The sequence below is a fragment of the Kogia breviceps genome, chromosome 1, assembly GCF_026419965.1.
Source record: "Kogia breviceps isolate mKogBre1 chromosome 1, mKogBre1 haplotype 1, whole genome shotgun sequence".
Taxonomy (NCBI): Eukaryota; Metazoa; Chordata; class Mammalia; order Artiodactyla; family Physeteridae; genus Kogia; species Kogia breviceps.
Window position 1 is genome coordinate 158,635,189 of NC_081310.1, and position 25,396 is coordinate 158,660,584.

At 42.3% G+C, this 25,396-nt stretch overlaps 2 protein-coding genes across 21 annotated transcripts in view; one reads left to right on the forward strand and one right to left on the reverse strand.

Annotated features, from left to right (window-relative positions):
* Window positions 1-17,558, forward strand: part of CC2D1B (coiled-coil and C2 domain containing 1B) — a 27,882-nt gene extending 10,324 nt beyond the window's left edge. For 10 of the 17 annotated variants that reach the window (XM_067007694.1, XM_067007700.1, XM_067007748.1 and 7 more), the window contains 7 exons: window positions 80-196; window positions 584-657; window positions 805-863; window positions 1,092-1,143; window positions 1,622-1,721; window positions 1,888-1,978; window positions 3,187-4,687. In XM_067007694.1, the coding sequence (XP_066863795.1) occupies window positions 80-196; window positions 584-657; window positions 805-863; window positions 1,092-1,143; window positions 1,622-1,721; window positions 1,888-1,978; window positions 3,187-3,315 (622 nt within the window). In that variant the 3' untranslated portion in view covers window positions 3,316-4,687. Of the gene's footprint in view, window positions 1-79; window positions 197-583; window positions 658-804; window positions 864-1,091; window positions 1,144-1,621; window positions 1,722-1,887; window positions 1,979-3,186; window positions 4,688-9,672; window positions 10,176-13,385; window positions 14,988-15,194 lie in introns of those variants that run through there. The other 7 variants (XM_067007754.1, XM_067007761.1, XM_067007720.1 and 4 more) reach the window with 7 other exon arrangements.
* The window catches only part of ZFYVE9 (zinc finger FYVE-type containing 9), a 193,791-nt gene continuing 177,633 nt past the window's right edge, over window positions 9,239-25,396 (reverse strand). For 2 of the 4 annotated variants that reach the window (XM_067007676.1, XM_067007670.1), the window contains 6 exons: window positions 22,176-22,326; window positions 20,007-20,087; window positions 16,943-17,105; window positions 13,467-13,572; window positions 11,240-11,416; window positions 9,246-9,816 (listed from right to left, as the gene is read on the reverse strand). In XM_067007676.1, coding sequence (XP_066863777.1) covers window positions 9,655-9,816; window positions 11,240-11,416; window positions 13,467-13,572; window positions 16,943-17,105; window positions 20,007-20,087; window positions 22,176-22,326 — 840 coding nt within the window. In that variant the 3' untranslated portion in view covers window positions 9,246-9,654. Of the gene's footprint in view, window positions 9,817-11,239; window positions 11,417-13,466; window positions 13,573-16,942; window positions 17,106-20,006; window positions 20,088-22,175; window positions 22,327-25,396 lie in introns of all 4 variants that reach the window. The other 2 variants (XM_059054536.2, XM_059054550.2) reach the window with 2 other exon arrangements.

Below are 25,396 nucleotides of genomic sequence, written 5' to 3' on the forward strand. Positions count from 1 at the left end.
GGGGCTGGGACTGGAGCTTGTGGGGTGGGGAGCAGAAAATGAGCCCTGCCATGCTGATGTGCACACCTGTCCCTGTCAGGTTTGAGAAGCTTGCTCAAGACCGCAAGAAGCAGCTTGAGATCCTGCACCTGGCCCAGGCCCAGGGCCTTGACCCTCCCAGCCACCACTTTGAGTTGAAGACGTTCCAAACTGTGAGGTGCCAAAGCCTAAGGGAGACCGTGGCTCCAAGCAGGGACTGGGCAAGAAGCTGGGAGTCAGGGGTGGAGACTTAGGCCCCCTTGAGTGAGGCTTCCCAGGCTTGCCCCTGATGTGGGCCCTAAGGCTGGGGAGCAGTAGGACATGGTGCCTGTCTGTGAGGAGGGGCTCAGAGCTGTGTGGTGGCTGGGGAAGGAGCCCTGGACTAGGGGTCACAGACCGAGGTCTGCATGCCAGCTCTGCTGCTTCTACACAGACAAGCTTTGCTTCCCTGGGCCCACTCTCCTCTTGGCCACCACCGTGCTGGGTAGGCAGCCACTGGAAGATGGCACCTTTTCCTACCGCTCTCCTTCACTTTGGGCTCTTTCTCCTTGCTTCCTGGCTCTAGGATCTTCGCAGAACTCAACAGCACAGAAATGCATCTGATTGTTGTCCGGGGAATGAACCTCCCAGCCCCTCCAGGTAGCCCTAGGGCCACCCCTACTCTAAGAAGCACTTGTCTAGACTCTCCACTCCTGGCCACTTAGGGAGGCACTGGCTCTCCCTCTGCATCAAGTGCTGGACTCCTGGCTACTCCCTCTGACCCTGACTCCTGCTTCTCCTTCATAGGGGTGACCCCTGATGACTTGGATGCTTTTGTGCGGTTTGAGTTCCACTATCCTAATTCGGTGAGATTCAGGTAGCAAAAGGATCCTGTGAACCCCATCTTCCCTTCCAGGGCCCAGTGCTCTATTTCTCCCCATCCCTGGAGTCTGGCTATAGGGGAGGGGTTTGAAGACCCTTGGGCCCATTTCCTATATGGGTCCCTTCCCTCAGCATTGATGTAGCCCAGAGTTCCTGGCCCTATATCTCTGTTTTTTCAAGCTGTCCTGACTCCTCTCTTCTCACTGCTTTAGGACCAGGCTCAAAAAAACAAAACAGCTGTGGTGAAAAACACAAACTCTCCAGGTGAGGACCCACGTGAGGGCTGCTTTCTCCTCCCTTTCACCCTCTGATATATTTGTGTAGCACTTGTGTTTCCAGAGTGCTTTCAGATCTATTATCTTACTTGGTCTTCTCAACTTAGGAGATAAAGGCAGGTATTACTACTACTTCTCTAAGGTAATTGGGGAAACTGAAGCTCAGAGAGGTAGAGGGACTTGCCTAGGGCCTCACAGCAAGGAGATGGTGGAAACAGGACTTAAATCCAGGAATCCTGACTTCAAATTCCAAGCCTTTCCCATTTTGGTTTGATCTGTGTCTAACAAGAACTGTCCAAGTGGACTTCAAGGCCAGGACCTTGATGCTCTCTCTACCTCCCTCTGGTGGCAGTGACTCCGAATTGCAGGCAGAAAGATTGAGAGGGGAGGCCATCCCTGGGCCAGTTTCCATTTCGTCAGGACATCCCTGGGAGCCACGTTCCTCTACCTTCTCCCCACTCTTGCAGAATTTGATCAGCTCTTCAAACTAAACATCAACCGAAACCACCGGGGCTTCAGGAGGGTGATTCAAAGCAAAGGAATCAAGTTTGAAATCTTCCACAAAGGGTGAGGGCTCTGGTCAGTCACACTGCCAAGGTGGGTTGGGAGGAAGGATTGGTTTCTGTTGCTGCTGCTGCCCCTGCTACTATTCAGTTTTCTTGTGCTGGGTTTAGCCAGCTCATTTCTGCCTTCCCTGCCCCGTCCAATCCTCTGCTGACTCTTGGCTTTCCAGATCCTTCTTCAGAAGTGACAAGCTGGTCGGCACAGCCCACCTGAAACTGGAGCGTCTGGAGAATGAGTGTGAGATCAGAGAGATCGTGGAGGTAGGGTGGGCAAACCGGAGGACTTGGCCAGAAAAGAGCCAACGTTCACTGAACATCAGTCCCTGTTGTGGGTTTTCTGTGCCCATTAATTTAAAAATATCCATAAGTGTGCTATAGAGTATGTGCTGTGCCCATTTAACAAATGAAGAGGGTCTGAGAAAATTTCATAGCGTCACCCAGAAAGGAAGTAGCTACAATCCTTCCAAGATGCTCTGCACTACTCAGGTTCCCAGGGATGGTAGATTACGGGGCTTTTGAGGGGCCTGATCATGGCTGTCAACTTGGCACACACAAATTCCTAGGTGTCTGGGGGCTGGTTATGGTTGAGGCAATTGTCTGGCAACATGATGAAGTAGAACAAGCTCTGGACATAAAGTTGATAATGTATTTCCAGAGGAGGGACCCACCAGAACACAGCTAGTCTGTGTTTAGGAATCAGCCCCAGACAGCTCCTTAAGCTTCCCTGAACTCACTGAATTTCACAGGGACTCCCAGAGCTTGCCCCTAATGACGAGGCAACTAAGGTTCCCAGAGGAGAAGGGTGTTCCACAAGCTCATACAGAGCATCTCTGGCACAACTAGGCCCAGACCCTGGCTGATGCCTTTGTAGGCTGGGGCTTTTCCCACTACATTGCCTCTGCCTGTTTGGGGGAGCTCTTAAGTGGGGCCTGCTGTGTATCAGCCCCAGTGAGGTTGGTTAGACTTCACAAGCCTGTAGCACTGCTTTGAACTCCAGCCGCCCCCTCCCCTGCATAGGAGGGAAGCGGCATGGCGGCTGGAAAGACAAGCAAGTCCTGGCCTTGCTGCACAGTGGCTGTGTGACGGTATCATTCACTTCTCTCTGGGCCATCTGTGAACTGAAGGTTTGGGCTCAGTGGTTTTTCAGGCTGCACCTTGAAGCCAGAGCATTTCTTCCAGGAGTTGTCAAGGGGACTGTGGGGAAAACTGAGTAAGCAGAGCTCTGGGTTTCTAACTTCCACTTCAGAGCATTGGTGCTGATTTGGATTTACATATGACTTTTTAAATAAGACTTACCTAAAACCACCACCACCAGACAGCAGGAGGGGGGTTGTCCTGAAATGGAGACTCTTGTGTTGAGATGCAGGATGCTTTTAGCTGCTCGCTCCCCTCACCTGTGAGCACAGGGAGCTGCCTGCTCCCCATCCCTTTCCCCTCAGTTACCATCTCCCTCTCCGTGGCCCTCACAGGTCCTGGACGGAAGGAAGCCCACTGGGGGCAAGCTGGAGGTGAAGGTGAGGCTGCGGGAGCCTCTGAGTGGCCAGGACGTGCAGATGGTCACTGAGAACTGGCTGGTCCTGGAGCCCAGGGGCCTGTGAGGTGGGCAGCTCTCTGGGCCCTTAGAACCTCTGTCCCCTGCTCACTGCCTGGCCCCCCCCAGGGACCCTTCCAGTACTCAACTCATATCTAAGGAGAAAGCCTAGGAATTTCTCATCTGTGAGGAAGATCAAGAGGCAAAACTGTTGGGTAGTGCTCAGGCTCAGTGTCTCATGGTCTTCAGTAGAACTGGGGAAGGAAGTTAACTTTCCCGGGTCTGTCTTCAGGAAACCCCTTCTAAAATCTACTTGTACATTCACTGCAGTTTAGACTTCCTGTGCTTTGTGCCCTTGTGCAACAGAGGGTCTATGTAGGGAGTGGAGTGGAGTCAGGCCAGCAATTCCTCTCCAGCTTTTTCCCCCCCAGCTTTGCTGGCTATAGAGGTCGTACATAAAGGAGATGCTGCTGCACAAGCACCAAAGACCTGTTAAGTACTTGCATTATTGACCACGGCCCTAGTCTTTCCTGTTGCTGGCCCCTCCCCAGGCCTCCACCCAAACAGGCTGGATTCCAAGATTCCCCCACCCCTCCATCTGGGGGAGGGCGAGGACAGCCTCACTGCTCTGCCATGGAGTCTTGTAACCCCTTAACCCCTGGGTAGCAACTGCTTGCAGCTTACCCCAGCCCCCAGTTGCACCATTTCTAGATGTGCCTTTAAAAGATAGAACTGTACGGGATGGGAAAACTCGAGTGTGATCTGGACACCCCACCGCACCCCCTGCTTAGGGTGGGGGCAGTGTTCTGTGACTCCAGGTGGCCAGTGGCAGCCTATGCCACACAACTCAGTTTATCCCCTGCCCTGCCTGTGCCTGTGCCTTGGTTCCTGACAGCTGCTGCACTAGCCTCCCTGCTTCTCAAAGCTCTCAGTGGAAGTTTGTTCAGGACTGTGTGGTGGGAAGTAGGGGTAGGGTTGTCTTGGGTTTGGTCTAAGTACCTAAGACTGAAAGAATGTTATGTTAACTAGGAAAGAAAAAAATATATATGTGTATATATATTATATAGCTGATTTTATTTAAGAAACTAGGTCTAATTAACTCATTGTAGAGGATTTACACTGTCCTCACAAAGTAACCATCAAAGTCCTAAACAAAAGCCCTGCTGCTCCCTGTCACTTTTTAAAAGCCAGAGTGGCAGTAACATTTGTCAGTTGACAGAAACTGCTGCTATGGCTTCCTCTTTTGAGACAGGGCAGGGGGAAGCCTTGCCTCTTCAGCTAATCACCTAGGGAAATCCCTTAGTTTCTTCCTAAGAAATTCTCCTTTGGCTTTGTTTTTCTGAATGGATGGAGATAATGGAGGGATTTATAGTTGCAATAGATTTAATGTTCAAAACTGCAATATTCTACATCTCTTAGAAATAAACTTTAATACTGCATCTTTTCCCCCCCCTTTTTTTGAAGCATTAAGTTCAACAAAGCATTCCTGAAAATAATTTTTTAAGGCTTTACATAAAGCAGATACATTCAACTTACTGATCACTGTAGTCTTGCAGATGCACAGCTCCGGGATTGAGCTTTTGTGTGTGTGTCTTTTTCTGGGATGGAGCTGGACCATGCTTCCCTGCCCTCAAGAGCAGAGCTTATCGTGGGTAACAGAGCAGGGACAACAAATCACTTTTCTGAGAGCTTGCTGGCCAGTCTTACCTATCAGAGTGAACTACCAAAAATTCCATAGATGTGAGCCTTAACCCTTAAATGCAGTCATATCTATGTGTCATACAAGCAGCCATCTAGAATGAAAAGGAGGGTTGTTAGCCCTCATAAGGTGGCCTAGAGCAAAGAGGGGTGGCAAAGAGGGTTCCTGACTCAACCTAGTCCTCCCCTCAGGGTTTGCACCCAACTCACCAGTGCTAAGAGGGCTTGAAGCTTCTGCCAGCCCTAGGAATTTCTAAACTCAGGCCTCTGCTAGAAATTTGATAGGAAGTTTTCTGTGGCTCAAAGATTTCCCACCATAACCTGTTCAATTTCATTCTGCTTAACTGCCCTTTGCTTTTTGGAAAACAGAACTTCCAGGCTGAGAGAGGCAAGACAAAGCCGCCCACTGGACTTAGAGACTAAGGTTCTTAAAAGGCCTTTGTTTTAGCCACGGCATGCAGGGGTCACTGGCATGGGAGGAGCCTGCCCAGCTTCATCGTGTCCTAAGATTTATCCAAATGCAGCAACTCAGCATTGCAGATTAGTGACTTATGGGCAGTTGAGAACCAGCCACAACCAAAATCATTTTTAAATTTTAAAATTTCAATTTAGTGCAAGGCACACTTTCTTCTGAATTAATGAACTGAATAAAATATGGAAGAAATTTATCTCAGAATCAGCAAGTCTTGCTCACAGTTAAAGGGCAGACTAGTTTGTTTTATTATTTTCCCTTCTTATAGCACTATTCTGAAACCTGCATTGTTGCTTCCCAATTTTTGAGTGCTTGTTTTCCAAATATGTGTGGGCAGCTCTTAAAAGATCTTCCCGGGCATCCCTGGTGGCGCAGTGGTTGAGAGTCCGCCTGCCGATGCAGGAGACACGGGTTCATGCCCTGGTCCGGGAAGATCCCACGTGCCGTGGAGCAACTAAGCCCGTGAGCCATGGCCGCTAGGCCTGCGCGTCCGGAGCCTGTGCTCCGCAACGGGAGAGGCCACAACAGTGAGAGGCCCGCATACCAAAAAAAAAAAAAAAAAAAGATCTTTCCCCTTCAGTAAAGGCAACTGCTTTTAAGATGAAACTGTGGGGTTGAGACTGGTAGAAGGTAGAGGCAGGTAGCTTGCACTTGGTCCAGTTCCATCACAGATAGATTCTTCCCTTCTCTGGGCCTCAGCTTCCCAAACTCTAAAATGGGCGTTATCATTCCTATCCTGCTCCTTATCCCTTCTGGCTACATTACAATCCTCCAGATCCCATTACTGTCATTATTAAAATTATTTTAGCATTATTATTAAAACAGAAACCACCATCACACACTTGCTCTAGAAACAGTGTTCAGCAGGTTGCTTGCTTGTTGTCTGAAATGCATTAAATGCATAAATTATTCCCCAGATGACTAGTTATGATAGAAGTAAATTCAGTTGGAAATTCTGAGCTCACCAGCATTCAGGAAACACTGTGCATGAGGGAAGACACTAGATGGGAACTTACACAGGGCAAAGCCGCATATTTCTGTAGCCCTAGAGTCCGGTAGGTGCTCAGATAAGAGTTGATAAAAAGAAATGGAGAAACTACATTGCCGAGCATTTGGTAAGAATTTAGTTTTTAAAAATTCAATGTTACCAGAATGACAATTCTGTTCCTCTTTATAAGGATCTCTATATCTCAATCTAAGTTTACATTATAGAAGAATCTGCCTTATTTAGAAATGTTCAGTTCTATACAACATACACTGTATAAAACCAAAAATCAAATGAGTGAAAACGGTGAACTAGCTTTGGCTATTTTATGCCCAATTCCACAAGGTGATTTTACTAAACATAAAGGACATTTTATGCAATTGAGAATGGACCTGACTGTGCGGGGCCAGAGTAGGGGAATTTAAAAGTTTGCACTGATCCCAGAAGGTATGTATAACTGCAAGATCTATTTAGGTGGCAGGAAGAAAGGTAACTTCTCTAGGACAGGACCAAGGGAGCCAGCTCCTACAGACGCTCCAATTTATATTTAGACCAAGCTAGATGTTACACCCAAATACCTACTACTATTATTATTAACCCTGTTATTAATACCCCTGTTATAACAAGTGCATCCTGTGCCTGTCAGGTTTGGGGGGTGACAGTCCCAGGGTTCGGTCCTTACAAGCTGGTGTTCGGTGGGCACGCATTCTTTTCTTGCCTTAGAAGCTCCAAGTCTACGGGAAAGGTCACAATCCCAGCTCTCTGCAGCCACCATCAGCGAAGGCTGTGGAGAGGCAGATGTAGAATGTAGATTTCCCTCACCACGGAAGAGCAGTAAACCTAGCTAGACACACTTGGGCCTCAGAAAACAGCTGTTGCCCTAAACGTAGTTCCACAGCCTGTAACTGCCAAGTGCTAAGCCCAGCTCCAGCCACTGAGGAGCAGCCTCTCACTGTCTCAGAGGCCCACACCAGCTTCCAGGGGCTTCTTGGAGTTGTGCTTTCACAGCAGAGGGACCAACCTCTCGCTTGGCCTGGGTGTTTAGAAGATGCCAGTGACAAGGAAGTGAGTTGCCCTAGAGCAGTGTTTTTCAAACTGTGGGTTGTGAAATCTATTTGGTCTGTGACCAAAATAAATTCTTAATGAAGGAGAAAATGATCAGAGTGCATCACATATGTTATTTGGTAAACCAAATAATATTATTTGGTAAATAATTTGGTAAACCAAATCTTGGCTTCTAATACCACTTGCTCTAAAAAAAACCAAACAAACAGGCTGATTCCAAGGCTGGGGCAGGGTTAGCTCAAGATGGCCCTGGGGCATCTGGTTAGGCCAGAAAAGGAAGTGTTCAGAAAAATGTTAGGACCATGTCACAAGGATATGGGAGCTCACCTGAAGGGGTTCTCTCTGGCCAAAGCTGAGACCATTTGAACACCAAAATAATGAATTAGAATCATTCAAAAAGTAATCCCAAGTCCATAATGAAAACTAATTACATGAATAAATAAGGAAGAAGGGCTTTTGCTTATAATCAAGTACAACTGATAAAGGTAGAGAAAGTGCTGGAATTGAGGAATCATTTGTAGCCATCGTAGTAAAGATCAATTCAGACAGGAAACATCAGAGAATGCTAACTTGTAAGGGGAAATTTCAGTGAGCAAGATATCGGCATGATCTGAAAGTATCTCTACACGTACTGGTTATTTGTTCCAAGGGGGAAAATGTACAGCAGACAAACTGGACCACACCTTGATCAGGTGATGAAAATTTACCACCAATGAGGGGCAGAAGGACATTAAGTGACCCCGGATGTGAGGTCCTAAGAAGGACACAACATCACTTAGGTAGGGTTCTGGCCAACAATGCGTAGTTCACCTAATTATGAGGAAATACCAACTGAATGCAAAATGAGGCATTTTCTATTAAGAAATGAGTTGGGGGAACCTTATTCACCAAAACTATCAATGACATAAAACATAAAGGTGAGTCATGACAGCAACTTACCATGTCTGTCTTATCATGCTGGAAGCTTCACTGGAGGGGAAAGATGCTGTGAAGGACATTATTGGACCGATGCTAGGTTAAAATATCCCACCGAAGTTGAGAACTGTCCTATGGTTATGTAAGAAAATGTGCTAATTTTTAGGAAACAAACATTAAAGTATTTAGGGATAAAGGGCTATGATGTATGCAACTTACTCTCAAGTGCCTCAATTTTTTATGGAGAGAGAAAAGGAAAGAAAGGAACACTGATAAAGCAAATGGGTTAATCTGTGAACAATAGTTCAATCTGGGTAAAGCGTACATAGGTGGTGGTGGTTTTTTTTAACTTGCCACTTTCCTGGAAGTTTAAATTATTTCTCAATAAAATATTTTAAAAAATATCTATAGTGTAGGGAATTCCCTGGTGGTCCAGTGGTTAGGACTCTGCACTTTCACTGCCAGGGCCCAGGTTCGATTCCCTGGTCGGGAACTAAGATCCTGCAAGCGGCAGAGCATGGCATAAAATAAAATACCTCTAGTGTCAATTATAACTAAAAATGTCTTGGGTATATTCTGTCAGCTTTCACAGAAAGGCCCAATTCAGTGTCTCATCCACTGGCAGATCTTGAGAGATCCTGTACTTGGCTCTACTATCCAGGTGACCTCATTTACACTGAGTCGCCCTTCCTTGGATAGAAGAGAGATAATCCTTTGGGTCTTTGATTCACTTCAATAAATAATCTAGTAAAAACAAGAACTCTAAGTGTGACTCCTACTTGAAATCGCTGTGATGTAACTGGGACAAGATTAGCATGAAACTGTCCTTTTTATATCCATCCTATACAAAGAGTTCAAGACTGATGCTTCGTTTTTTATTTCCCCTCTGCCCTCCCACCCTACCCTTGGTGATGGCTGTATCCATCTGAACATTTCTGAGCACAAGACCAAAAGTAAGTCTTAAAACAGAGGAGCAGAACTTTTGTCTAAACAGTAACAGAAGGGGATTAGCTGCAAGGATAGCGTAACTGTGGTGCAGTAACAGAAGCTGCCCAGATCTTCTCGGTGGACAATGCATAGAAGACTTAGAATTATGGAACATCTTTCCCCCCAACCACCCTTTCCCACCCCCTCCCCCAAACCCCCACCCCACCCCCTCCCCCATTAATAGTGTTAACAAAATCTTAATTTTCCAGTTCTAAAGTGCAAATGATTTGGGTATGACTGCTGTTGCAACAGGTCTGAACAGAAAAAAATGAAGTCCTCTCTGTCTATGCGATGTTTTCCAGAATATAAAAGATGAGTTCCATGACGATGGGGCCCTCACTGAGCTGGCAGGCCCCTCCATGGATCACCGGCACCAAAGCGCTGTCCAGATCGTTCATGTACTGCGAGGGAAGGGGCTGGCCATTGCTCCCCGCTTGATAGCCAACCTACACCACAGAAAGAAGGGGATGAGAGGTTACTGGACAGATCTCTCCAGAGGGCTGAGGGCCAAGGAGACTGAGCAGGAAAGGAGATGTCCTTCTGGGCCAGGGGCTAGAACTGGCAGTAGACACAAACTTCTCCTTCTCTTCCCTGAATTGTCACGTACCATCCTATCATTCATTCTGCCTCTACCACATGACAGCTGTGAGACCTTGGGCCAGACACTTAATCTGTCAGCGTCTTAGTTTCCCAGGAAGTGGGGATGGGGCACAGAGAGGTATGGAATGTCAGCAGTAATACATAAACCTTTGGTTGTGAAAATTAAAACAAGAAATATACTGGGTAAACTCCCTAACACAACAGGAACTGAACACTTGTTCTTCCATCCATTCTTCCACACACCATCTTCTGAACACCTACAAACACAGGAATTCGAGGATGAATGTAAACGGGGCCCCTGCCCTCGACAGCCCTACATATTTAGCAGAAAAATGCTTGTTCTTAAATTGTTTTATGTGTGGTAATTCTCCAGCTAGATTCTCAGTACCATTTGAGAAAGGACCGTAATACCTCATTTGTATTACCTTGACATGCTTAGTACAGCATTGGGCAAGACCTTTAGTAGAAAATAACTATCTGTTGACCGATGACTAGTCAGGAAATGGAGCCAAATATATAACCTTTCACATTTTCCCTGATAATGACATAACTGCATCAAAGCAGGAACACTGGGACATGTCACATGGATCTAAAGTCCAAAAGAAATGTAGGGAGATTACAGTGCTAGGCCACAGGAGAGAGACACTGGGGAAAGGAAGTGGGGGCAGGGTGCACTAAGACTGGGTTGTGACTACAAACAGCATACAAAAAGGTTAATAAGTAAGACAGGGACGGAAGCCCGGCCACAGGAGACCTGAACTGACAGGAAAACCAATGGGGAAACAGTTCAAGTCCTAGCCACTAACTAGCTTGGAAATGTTGACAGTAAGGAGTGGGAGCTGCAGATGCCAGTCGGCAGAAGTCTCTGTAGTTTTAAGAAAACAACAGGATATGGGACAGCTTGGGACCTGCTCTCTAAAGGAGATAGAATGATTCCCAAAGGGCGGGGCTGGGGAGTCTCAAAGGCTGGCCCTGATGTCATTCACACCGGAGTTGGCTGGTCCTCACACACACTTCTTAGCCCACACTAAAAAGAACAGCCCTTGCAAGAATTCAGGTGAGGAAGCCAGAGTTCAAATGGTTCAGAGAGTCTGACCAAGCAGCACATCCAGCTGTATTACCAACAGAGGGAAGGCTAAATACTGTATCTGGTCAGGCCCAAGGTCCAGAGACTTATACTATACCTATAACCTCTGGGTTGCAGCAGGAAAACTCACATGTCAGAAAACAGACACTGCCCAAGGCCCGCTTCAAAGGCTGAGACTTTACCTGATCTGAGTCAAGTGTCACACGTAGTCCCAGTTTAGTCATTCCATCTTCCTTCAGAAGCTTCAGGTGGGGACACAGAGCAAGACAAAAAGCCTTGGCAACATGCTCGGTCAGTCGGCTGTGATCTGCAGGATCACTCAGGCAACTGTGCTGGTCATCATTTTCTAGGAAGAACACCTGTTCCCCAAACAAAAGAGACTTTTAAACTTGTGCCTAGGAGATGTAGGAAGAAATGAGTACACCAACTTGTGTATGAGCAACCTGATTCCCTAAGATGTGCAGGAAGACCTCGGACACCACGAGGTCCTTAGGCCAAGAAACGTAGGGCACTGACATCTTACATCTAAGAAACAGCCTCTGCCTCTCTCAGTCTCTGCATCCACAAAATGGTAGCTGCTATCTGCTTATCTACCTGAAAGCCACGGCCATTGGTATGTTCTACTCAGAACCTGGAAAGGCTTACATTTTGCACTGTATACTTCTAAAAGGAATCCCTAATATGTGGACAACTTTCTAAGAGAACGGACCTTATAGATCATGTCACCCAACACCTTCATATTACTGATTACTCATAGAAGGGAGGTGACTCGCTCAGGGCCTAGGCCAGAATCTGCCTCTTATCCCAGACAGTTTTTCCCACCACATGGCTCTGCCACTGCTGAGGCCGGAGCTGTGTCAGTGTCCTTGAACTGAGCACTGCACTGGGTGCTGGCAGAAGCATAGCAGGTTTGGAACTGAGACTTGAGTCCTAGTTACACAGAGGAGGGTCATGAGCAAGTCCTTTGGCTCCTTAATGCCCAGTTTGCCTCTGTAAAATGGGAAGCACCTATTCTCTCTGGTTATTGTAAAAATTAAATGATATAAAAGCAAAACATAAAAGATACAGATACATAAATACGCAATGCTTCTATATACCACCCCCTAGCTTACTGCTCAAGCAGTGGCTTATACTAAGAATACTGCAAAGGGGCAGCTCTGAAGCCCTATGCGTGATGCACTAGTGAGAATGGCACCATGAAATGATGGAAAGAGCTCTGCAGTGGGACTCAGGAGACTTCTGGCCCTGGCTCTGCCAGCAACCAGCATTAGGCAAGTCACAAGTCACCCAGCCTCTCTGAGACTGTTTACTCATTATGTCATTTCTCATTTCTCATCTCCCTACCTCAGTGGGTTACTGGGGAGCAAAAAGGAGGAAACACAGGTCAAACTACTTTGTAAGCAGTAAAGACATTTTTACATGTTCCAGACCCTGCACTACTAAAAATATATCAAAGGGATGATCATTACAAAGCAAGCAGATAAAACCACTCAGCCACATATGAAAACACCAAGCATGGTATGAAAGATAAGTCACTTGGAACAACAGCTCAAGAACTGAAGAACCTCTAGTCTATGTGTTGTCAGGAACCAGCTAGTAAACTTGGGTAAGGCATTTAACCTCCCTTGGCCTCAGTTACCCTGTGTGTAAAATGGAAAAGGTAGAAGTCACAGAACTTCTTAGATTTAAAAAAAAAAATTAAGATTTTTAAAGCTGCCAGAAATGTAGAGATCTATAATTTAATACTTTATTTTATAGACAAGTATAAATGAGGTTCAAAAGAAGTTGAGACATAGGACCTACCTGTTTACTCTCAGAAAATAAACTTTCTGATTTGTCTGACATGTACACATATACAGGTTTTTTGCCCTGCTTCTCTCATTCCCAAGTTAGCCTCTAACACAGCTTTCACGTTAAGGAACAATATGGTGGAAAAGAGCTTAGGAGTTGGCCAGATCTGGGTTTGAATCAGGACTCAGCGATTACTTAGTCACCATGTAATCTTGGACAATTTAGTTTCTGAGCTTTAGTTTTCTTATTGGTGAGATAAGTCTATTTTTTAAAGACTGTGTTATCCAAGACAGTTATAACTGCAGCATAACCAGCCCAGCTTTCTGAAGAATCCAGCAAAGATGGTATGCACCCTTCAGAGATACACCCTTCTTGAGTTCCAATGTGAACAAATCTCTAAAAACTAGTTCATTGGGAGGAGATATCTGACTGCTGCAGGCCACACTTTGTGCATTTCTTCCTAGTGAGCTAAGACAGACCAGAGAGAATTGGAGTATAGAAGGTAAACAGATTTTATTTATTTTTCTTATCCTCCAGAATCAGCCCAGAATGTGTCTTTGGGCCAAGCAAAAAGTTGTCTTCAAAGGAGGTCAAGGATGCCAAGTTTCATTTCCTTACCTCTGTCCATCTGATGACTTTTCCATTTGCTTTATACTCTGATCCATGGAATATCTTCACACTTGTTATAGACTCCATGGACTTCCCATCTATGGGACTTATGACACTAAAACAGAGACAAAGGAAAGAGATGGAAGCAGCTCAAAGTTAGAAGAACCACTTCTCTTGTCAAGTCTTTTTACTAATTTCACTGGGTGCCTTGCTGAACATGTGTGTAAAACATCACAAAAGAAGAAGCCACTACACAAAAATGTACATGAACAGAGCTCTCAGGGAAGGGCCTATGCACTGAAATAATTCAGGGAACACACATACGACAAAGGAGTCCTGATTGCAGGAGCTGGTTATTTAATGTAAAGAAACTGTTTACTCAAGTCTGCTCTCTTCCTCCAGTATTCCTCCCTTCAGTGACTGCACAGCCCCACTCGATCCTGCTCTCCCCTGGCTCTGCCACAGCACTCCACTCCTGACTGACAACACTCATCTCATCATACTCTCCAGACGTCTGCGTATTTGCCTCACAAATGAACTTCCAAAAGGGAGGGTATACAATATACTCACCTCTGTGTGCCACATTTCCAGGTCTGACACACTGCTTGGAATGTAGGCCGTTAATAAGTGTTTATTGATTAAAGGAATTATTTGACCAAGTATGTTAATTATGACAGTGCTGGTGTGAAGTGATGAACATGTATCTATATTGTCTGTCACAACAAACTCCCTGCAGTGCTACATTATCACTTCTAGATTCCTGAATAGAAAGGCCACATTTTATGGTCATGCCCTCTCCAAAATATAGCAAGTATAAATATGTGGAGATACATACTCATTCCAATGAGGAATTCCAAATAATTGTTGCAAAGATTCCAAACTTTTCCTAACAATTTTCAAACCTGTTTATGTTTTTGAATCTCTAGGTACAAAAGGTCAAATTTAACCTAAATTGGGATGCGCTTCATTTGACTGAATTAAAATTATTTAACCACTGTTAAGTTTAACTTCTAACTCATCAGACAATGTCAAAAATAGAGCAGCCTCAGTTGATTAACACTCTTTTGAGAAGGGATACCCTGACACTGTGGAACAAGCTGGAAAACATTCATTCTACACACTACAAACTAAACTCCTGGGTTCAAGAGTCTTCCCTGACTAGTTCTTGTCCTTTTTTCTAAGATTCTGTCACTGGCACGTGTTGTAGGAAAGGACAACCTACTTGTTGTTAGCTACCAATACCTTAAGGCATCAGATTTTCAGTTTATCAACTTTTTTGTCCCAATAACCATGGAATTTGTTGTGATAGACAATATAGACACTTGTTCGTCAGTTCACACCATCAACCTAATAACCAAATATAATAGAGAATTAAACACAAATTGATTTTGAAATTAAATTTTCCAGGAAGTATGGGAAGATAAAGGGTTATTTGTAAAGTAGGCGAACACACTCATTGATTTCGAAATTGCTTTCTTTTGTTCAATAACAAAAGTTTTAAAACCATTTAAAAAAAAAGTCTTGTATACCATGTTGTAAATGCCTCTACCTGCCTTTGCTTCTGCTAATCCCTCAGACTGGAATGCCCACTCTGCCACAGCAACGCAGCAAATGTCTACTCATCTTACCAGACTCAGCTCAAGCAGCAGCCATTCCTCTAGGAAGTCGTTCCTGAATACTGCCCGACCACCTCTACCAAGTTCCTCATTTCTTTTTTATCTTCACTGTCTCCTATAGAGTTTTCTATGAGCGTCTTCTGAACCTTGGTGGACTTATTTATAACTATCTTCAAAACCAGACTAAGTCACCTATCAGCAAGGACCACGTGGACTTCATTTTTGTATTTCCAGAAGCCCACACATAGTTATTGCCTGAAGGATGAATGGGAGAAAGCTTAATACAATGAAGTATGACATATTTATTCAATTAATCAGTTTTTTAAAGAACCTACTTTGGGGACTTCCCTGGTGACGCAGTGGTTGGGAATCCGCCTGCCAATACAGGGAACACGGGTTCGAGCCCTGGTCTGGGAAGATCCCACATGCCACGGAGCAACTAAGCCTGAGCTCTGGAGCCTGCGAGCCACAACTGTTGAGCCCGAGCACCACAACTCCTGAAGCCCGCGCCTAGAGCCCGTGCTCCGCAACAAGAGAAGCCACTGCAATGAAAAGCCCGCACATGGCAGCGAAGAGTGGCCCCTGCTCTCCACAACTAAAGAAAGCCTGCACGCAGCAACAAAGACCCAACGCAGCCAAAAATAAATAAACAATTTTTTTAAAAAAGAACTGCTTGGTGCTAGACAGTGTTTTAGGTGCTGGTGACATAGAAGTAAATAAACCAGCAAAACTGTCTGCCCTCATGGAGCTTACATCCCAGGGGCAATATAATAAAATAAATAAATAACAATATATGTTAGAGAGTTATAGGTGCTCTTAAATATAATTCAGGGGAGGGAAGAAATGTGTATGAGAAGCTTATAATGTAGTAGGCTGGTCAGGGAAAGCCTTATTGAGGAAGTGACATTTTAGAAAAAACTTGAAGCAGAGAGGGAGTAACTCGTGGCTATATAGGAACGGGGTATAAGTTGAGAAAACAGAAGGTACAAAGGTCTGAGGGCAGAAGCACAGCTGATGTATTCAAGCAAGAAGCCAGGTGTTGCTTCTGAGAAGTGGGCGGAGGGATTGGGTAAGGCCTTGTATGTTGTAAAAGACTTTGGCTTTTATCCTGAATGACACTGGAAGCCAGTGGTGGGTTTTGAGCAAAGAAGTGACAATGCTCTGGCTGCTGTACTGGAAATTGATTAGGCTGGGGGGAAGGAGGAGGCCAAGACTAGAAACGAAACCAATTAGGAGGCGACTGCAATAATGCAGACCAAATGATGGCAGCAGGGGTAGTGAGAAGTAGTACGATTCTGGAAATATTTTAAAGTAAAGCTAACAGGATTTACTGTTGGACTAGGTGTAGGGTGTGAGACAAAAGCGTCAAAGATGACTCCAAGGTCTGGGCTTAAACCATCAGAATAGAGTTGCCATGTACTAGAGAAGAGTATAGGATTTGAAGCCCAAGGAAGTGGTTTTCAGTCCTAGCCCTGCCACCTCCTAGCTTTATGGAGTCATTTATCCTTTTGGTGTTTATTTACTCATCTGTAATATAGAAATAACAATACTAGTTGTTAAATGAAACAAAATTAGCAAAAGTGTTTTGTAAACCAAAAAAGGCTTAGGTTTTACTATTATCTCAAAAACTTTAAAGGGATTGTTTTGTTTCATCAACTCCTTCCTTCCTCCTCCCTTCAAAAATATGCACAGAAACTCCTTCAGAAATTAAGCCAAGAAACCAGAAATTTAAAATTCCATGTTATAATACAAAGCAGTCCTTTCTTCTTAGTCAGGGCTTTCAGTAAAGTTATAAAACACCAGTATAGACAAAACCCAGAGCCTAGCCCATAATGAAATGCCACAAGGGGGGAAGGTCACCGCATTTACCCCTTGTTGACATTCTTGTCGTCATCCACCCACTGGATGTGGATGTGCTCCTGGGGATCCTCGGCATCTGCCTTGCCACAGGTGACGGTGAAGTCCTTCATCTCCCGCAGCGCCTGCCTCAAGGCATCCATGTTCTCTGCAGTGATCTGGACCATAACGCCATCTGAGAATCAGCACCAAGACAATACAGATGGAAACAATGCAAAGCCAGGTAGAAGGGCAGGTGAAACCCTGTACCTGGCATCTAGCAAATCCCTCTAGGATTAAATGTAAAACTCTGTTCTGTTCTCTGAAGCTGACAGATACAAAGAGGGTTTGTTCTTTGAGCTGAACCTCTTACTCATTGAAAGTGTTATGAGGAGCAAATGCCAAGATGGATTCTGCTTAAAACACTTGCCTGTTGATTTCACTTCAGGCACAACAAAGTTTGTCCTGAGACTGCTCAAAGGGAAAACTTACACATGGTCACGTCCGTCTTTTGGACACACAGAGGATTTTGATTGTGTTTCTACTGATGCATCTATCATGCTCTGATCATATTTATTCGTTTGGATCTCTTGCCTTACTATGACTGCATACAGTGAAAGCCAGTAAGTGTTTGTTAAATAAATCACTGAATAAACAACAGCAGTGGGATGGGGAATAAATCCATTTATTGACTAGCAATAAGGCAAACCTGCCACCACATGTGTTTTATATGGGCTACCGTGTAGCCAACAGATGATAACTATTTGGGGGCTGCTACCTACCTGAGTCAAAGGCAAATACTGAAATTGAGGGAGAAAGCTGTCACATGCTGAGCAATTACCCTGCTTCGTTGACACAAAATTTTCTCAGCTAAAATAATTTCTAAAGAGCTTCAATAAAAATTTCATAAATAGGCAGCTAATTACTGACACACACACACACACACACACACACACACACACACACACACACACACACACACACACAGAGTGAAGTGTAAGGCCTAAGAAATTCCCAACTCAAAGACATAAATATAACTTTTAAATACATTGCTTTGCATTTGTAAGAATCTGTGTCAGTTCAATTTATCATTTTGACAACACTGAAGGGGTGCTTTTTAATCACCCAGTAAAGACACAATTTCAAAGGTAGTCAATATTTGATCATATAGGCATTAATTAGTCATTTAAGACCAAAGAACTGCTTAGTTCCTAGATTTCTTAATAGAGTGTTTCTGCTATGTAGTATAATAGCATACTTTGCTCTTCACTTGCTGTTTTATTAAGTTTACCAATAGAGGAGATCAAAGTCAATCTCTTTTAACACACATAAGATTATCTATGTATTTCAGTTAACACAATGAAATCTACCCTCAGGAAAAACTGCTCTTAGGGTGCTGGAGTGAGCTACTGTGGAAATGAAAACCTGTCATTGTGTGTGCAGACTATATTTTCCAAACATGACCACTATATGTCCCGTCTCACATGCTTTTCTACAATGCTACCTTTCCATTTCCCCATCAAGAAGTGGAGTCTAACTTCTCTCCCCTTGAGCAGGCTTATGACCACTTCCAACACTAGAGGATGGTGGAAATGACACTGTGTGACTTTCAAGGCTGGGTCATAAAAACCAGTGCGGCTGCTGCCTTGTGCTGGAGCACTTGTGCTTGGGAGTTCTAAGCCACCATGTAATAAGTCCAACTATCCGAAGGCTCCATGCTAAGGAGTCCAATGATAAGGACTCTGGTCATTACTCCTAGCCTTTAAATCATCCCAGCACAGGCCCCAGACTTGTGAGTCAAAAAACTTTCAGATAATTCTAGCTCCCGGCCATCAAGTAACCACCAACCTTCAAGCCATCCCAACTGAGGCCCCAGACATTACTGGGCAGGGTCAAGCCAACCCTGCATTGCCCTGTAAAGGGCAGACCCAGAGGAATCAGTGAGCATGATAAAATAGTTGTTCTGAGCCATTAAATTCTGGTTTAATTTGTTATACAACAAGAGTAAACTAGATCAAAAAACAGTGAAGAATAGTTGACAAAGAAAATAAGTATCCTGTGATAAACCATAATGGAAAAGAATATGAAAAAGAATGTGTGTGTGTGTATTATATCTGAATCACTTTGCTGTACAGCAGAAATACATTATAAATCAACTAAACGTCAATAAAATAAATTACAAAAATCAATTAAACAATATGCTCATTAGCCTTTCATTAAATTTCATTTAATTAACTTTTGTCAGGATATGTGTCACGTCAATTATAGCAAACCAGCAGCAAATGAATCCAATTCTATACACCAAATGGTGATTGCAGCATTCTTGTGGGTAATTGGGGCTGAACTTCATCTACATATTTACAGATTCACACACAGTGATATATCTGAATTCAGACTATGACCCTTTGGGTACCTTATTCCAGAGCTCTGAAAAGCCATCTCTTAACTTTTATGTTGGTGTCCCATGACATCTCTACCACTTACTCCCTTCTTTGGAGAGCCAGGCAACCTTATGACAGTTTTAATTAGCTGTAGAGTGAGATGCTATTGAATAAATAATAGGAGTCCGAAGTCTATGGCAGGACTTCCTTGGTGGCACAGTGGTTGGGAGTCTGCCTGCCAATGCAGGGGACATGGGTTCGAGCCCTGGTCCGGGAAGATCCCACATGCCACGGAGCAACTAGGCCCTGTGTCACAACTACTGAGCCTGTGCTCTAGAACCCGTGAGCCACAACTACTGAGCCCATGTGCCACAACTACTGAAGCCTGTGTGCCTAGAGCTTATAGCCCCTGCTCGCCACAACTAGAGAAAGCCCGCATGCAGCAATGAAGACCCAATGCAGCCATAAATAAGTAAATAAATACACACATACATACATACATACATTTATTTAAACAAAAGAAAGTATTCAGATTAATTCATTTGTTTAGAACTGACAGGTAGCACAAATGAGACTAGCTGGAATTAGACGTCAATCCAAAAAAGAAAAAAAAAGTCTATGGCAAAAGTGTCAAGGCTTCCTTTAATGTCCCTTGTTTTTCAGTTGAACAGTTAGGACTGAATTAATGTACATGCAGTAAATAACTCATTCTTTACCTTCCACAATACTGGACTTGGCAAGATATCCTGAAGAAGATTTCAGAGCGCCACTGAACACAAAGAAACTGGCACCAGTCACTAAAATAGCAATAGAAATAGTTTAGTGAAGAAAGACTCTGAGTTGGAGGGGTTGAAAGTAATAATGAAATATTTGGTAGTTGGGAACTCCAACCATCATCATACAGAAAACAAAAAACACCGACTCTATACACCACAATAGACAAGTAACCAATAATTGAAATACTAATGATAGCTTAGAGAATGAGATTTTAAGATATACTCTCCCATTCTGTTTTGTGCTTCCTTCAATCAAGAAGCAAAGAAATCTTAGTGTTCAAGACTAGGTCTTGGTCTGCAGCTTGTTTTTGTAAACAAAATTTTATTTGAACACAGCCATATCCATTCATTTACATATTGTCTATGGCTGTTTTTGAAGTATGATGCCAGAGTGTTGGCAACAAAGACCACAGGCCTGCAAAGCCTAAAATATTTATCATATTCACAGGAAAAGTTTGCTGATCCCTGATCTAATTCATTGCTTTTTTTAGATCAAATATATTTTGAATATGGAGATATGGTTGCCAACTATTTTATTTACCAAGTGGAGCTATTAAAAAAATAAACACCTATTTAAAAGACAAACACCTCTTCATGAAAGAAAGGATATTTAATTACTTTAGCTTTATGAAAACTGCACTACACTTTTTATTTCTCCACATCTTAAACTGGACTGAGCTATTCCACCTTCCTACCCATTGGGCCTACAGTATCTCTAATGGGTGGGTGGATCCAGCCTTTTGTCAGAGACTCCTAGTGACAGGGAGCCCACAAAGCACAAGGCAACCATTTCTATTTCTGGATAGCTCTCAGTGTTACAGAGTGTGCTCTCAAATTCAGCCCAAATCTAGATCCTTGTAGCTTTCACCCACTGGTGCTGGTTTTGGTCTTTTGTAGCTATAGAGGGTAAGTTGAATATCGTTTCCACATAATAGAAAACCTTAAAAATAGAGATAGCTATTTTTCACCCTCTTTCAATTTGTACTTTTCCAGGCTAAACATTTATACTTTATTCAAGAGGTCTTCCTTTGACCTAGTTTCTAAACTTCTCACAGGCCTTGAATCATCCTCTGAAGATCTTCTAGTTTTATCACCAATTATGTTAATGATATCCAGAACTTATTCAAATATTATAGATATGATTTGACTAATAGGAAGCATAGTGGATTTATCACCAACCTATTTTAGATATTATATTTGAATATACATGTGCTCAGTACCTTTTATGCCTTTACTAAACAACTGATTTAAAAAATATACTGAAGACAATGACCTACAGTATGTCTACTAGAGAAGTGTTTCATAAAACATACTAAAGAAAGCTAGTTTTAGGAGATATTCTGAGGGAAAAAAAGATTCATGGTCAAATAAATTTGGGAAGGTTTAGGCACTATCCTGCTTTTGTAAAATCACAATACACATCAGTTTGTTAAAGGCTCTGAAAAGTCCTGCAGTAAAGAAATCTGCTTAAACTTGTTTAACATAGGATTTCTCAGTCTAATATAATAAGCTAAACTTTTATTTATTTATGTGAATATTTTAAAAAACCACAGAAGCTGATAAGACACTTTAGGAAATGGCACATTGAGCAATGTTTCTTAAATTCTAAGGTGTATTTGAATCACACAGCAATTGTGTTAAAACACAAATTCTGACTTAGCAGATCTGGGGTATGGAGTCTTCATTGCTAACAATCTTCTAAGTGATGAGACCACATTCTGAGTACCACCGAATCTGGAGGGCTTCCTTCAGAATCCTGTCAACCTATTAATTTAATTAACATTCTTTGGGTATGGTCATTCAAAAAGCTCTAAATCTACCTAAGCATATTCTCACCAGGGGGCCTAGTCTTCTACCATCAAATATCAATGCTGGCTCTGTCAGTATCCTGAGGCAGTATTTTCAAGATGCTCCCCTCAATAACAGAGATCCCATTTGCAACTCAGTCTGGGTAGTCAACATACTCCTAAATAAGAAGCTTGGAAAGGTTAATTTAATCAAACTGTGGTCACCTATTCTGACAGTGAGTGTTATGGGGCTGAGCTATCCAACTCTCCAGTTCCAGTACAATCTTCCATTCTTATAACCTCAATCAGCTCAAACACTCACCCTTTCTGGGTTGATTGTGAATACTGATAGCCTGGGTCTGATAGTTGCCATCATCATTCTGGACACACACGAGATGAGAGTCTGCCTTCTCATTGAAGCAGGCACCTCCTGCCAGGACATGCTCATTGGACTTGTTCATGGCTTTCATCATCTGCAATCAAAGAAAGGCTAATTTTCTTATTCTGCCAAGAATGGGCATTTTTTGGTGTGTCTGACATGGCACAAGTCCACAACTTCTCAAAGACAAAAGAGAATATTATTATTTAATTAAAGTGACAAAGGAGCTACCAAATAATGAAAACAAAGTGAAAAATCAGTCACTGTTAGTAAAAATTCACATACCTGTTGAATTCTCTCTATAGTTTATAGGTGATTTATATTACAACCCAAACACGCGACATTTTGCATTCATTTTCTGTCTTTTTATTGCTGCACTAAACTCAAGTAACTAAAATTAGTTTAGCTAATTACAATAGTTTCTCCTATCCACTGGATTCTCTGAGAATATATATACACTGAAATTCTAAGTCAAAAGAATGTCCCATATTTAAGTCTATCTTGCCTTCTTTTTCTACATCCATACAAAGGAGTGCTTTCCTCTACAAATATATGAACTCCATTATTTCTTAGTTTTATTAACTTGTGTTGGATATCTTCAATGAAATCACTTACTAATATTTTGCTTTGTTCTTATAAAGAGAGTTAAGGTGATAATTCTGAACCTAACCTGGAAAAACTCATCAGCCACCACTTTGTATCTAGTAAATAAATCTGAGCTTATAACATCTTGATGCTAAAAACTGGCTTCTCGTTGAAATAGGCTAATGATAATTTATTCATTTGTTTTTATTCCCATTTTTTCCTTCATGTCATCATTTGTTAAACCTTCTAATTCAATCTTTTTAAATGGCTTTGATCTTTTGAAAACTCTAGTTTAAAAATTCTATTTTCTTTTACTCCCCTCTTCTTACATGATAAACTGCAGTGTGAAAAACAGCAGATGAGTGTTCTGATACCTTTTATATTCTTGTATCACTATAATCAAAAAATGTATTGAAATGAAATTCACGACATAAAATTAACCATTTTAAAATGAACAACTCAGTGGCATTTAGTACATTCACAACGTTCTTCAATCACCACTCTTATCTAGTTCCAAAACACTTCCATCATTCATTCCAAAGTAAAATCCCTTACTCATTAACCAGTTTCTTCCCATTCCCCCCTCCAACCACCAATCTGCACTCTGTCTGTATTCTGGATATTTCATATAAGTGGAACCACGTAATATGTGACTACTGTGTCTGGCTTCTTTCACTTAGCATAATGTTTTGGGAACTCATCCATGGTATAGCATATATCAATACTTCATTCCCTTTTATGGCTGCATAATATTTCATTGTGCATATACACCACAATTTGTTTAACCATCCATCCATGAATGTTTGGGCTATGTCGGCCTTTTGGCTATTGTGAATAGTGCTACTATGAAAATGTGTGTACATGTACTTGTTATGAGGACCTGTTTTCAATACTTCGGAATATATACTAGGGGTAGAATTACAGGGTCATATGGTAATTCTATGTTAACTTTTTGAGGAGCTGCCAAAATGTTTTTCACAGTGGATGAACCATTTAAAATTTCCACCATCAATGTACTAGGTTTCTAATTTCCCTGTAGCCTTGTCAACACTTGTTATTTTCCACTGTTGCTGTTGTTTTTTATAGCCATCCTAGTAGGTATGAAGGAGTACCTCATTGTGGTTTTGATTTGCATTTCCCTAGTGACTGATGACATTAAGCATCTTTTCAAGTGCTTGTTGGCCATTTGTATATCTTCTTTGGTGAGATGTCTCTTCAAGTCCTTTGCTCGTTTTTAAATTGGACTGTTTGTCTTTTGTGTTGAGTTATAAGAGTTCTTTACATATTCTAGATCTAGAGACCAGATCCTTATCAGATATATAGATTGCAAATATTTTCTCCCATTGTATTGGTTGTCTTTTCACTTTCTTGTTAATGTCCTTGGATGCACAAAAGGTTTTAATTCTTATTAAGTCCAATTTATGTATTTTTTTCTTTTTTTGCTTGTGCTTTTGGTGTCACATCTAAAACTCCACTGCCAAATCAAAGGTCATGAAAACTTACCCTCATGTTTTTTTCTAAGAGCTTTATGGATTTAGCTCTTATATTTAGGTCATTGATCCATTTTGAGTTAAATTTTGTTCATGGTTTGAAGTAAGGGTACAACTTAATTCTTTTTATATGTGGATATTCAGTTGTCCTACTACCATTTGTTGAAGACTATTCTTTCACCATTAAATAGTCTTGACATTCTTGTCAAAATCAACTGGACATAAATGTGTGAATTTATTTCTGGGACCTTAATTCTATTCCATGCCAATACCACACTATTTTGATTACTGTAGCCTTGCAATAAGTTTTGAAGTTGGGGAGTGTGTAGGCTCCAATTTTGTTCTTTCACAAGATTATTTTGGCTTCAGAGTCCCTTGCAATTCCAAATGAATTTGAATATTGGCTTTCCGTCTCTACAAAAAAACAACAAAAAAAAATGGCCACTGGAATTCTGATAGGGCTCGCAGTGGATCTGTAGATCACTTTGGTAGTACTGACATATTAACAACATTAAGTCTTCCAATACATGAACATGAGATGTCTTCCCATTTATTTAGGTCTTCTTCAAGTTCTTTCAACAAGTTTTATAGTTTTCAGGTTTCAAATCTTTTACCTCCTTGGTAAATTTATTTCTAGGTACTGTATCGATACAATTCTGAGATATCATCATCTCCTGGTTTGACTTTGTTATGCTTATAACTCTTACAAAGTTAATATTTTAATACATAGCTGTATCACCAGAGGCATTCAAACAATAATTAAATATTCCTCTCACACTAACTTTTATCAAACCATTAAAACAAACCAGTTCTATCAGGGTTTTCCAAAGATTACTTTTAAATAAGTTTTTGCAAATAAGATAAGTCAGCTAGAAGATTCCTACTTAGGGAAGTCAACAGATAGATTAATTTAGGTGCTCATTTGCAATTTACACTTGTATCACATAAAGGAAATGGATACAATCATATATAGCAATTCTAAAAAAATATTATATCCATCATTTCTTCCAAATCATTAGGCTAAAGTGGTTTCTAATTTTGTCTACATCGAACAGATTAAAAATATTTTCAGGAATTCCCTGGCGGTCC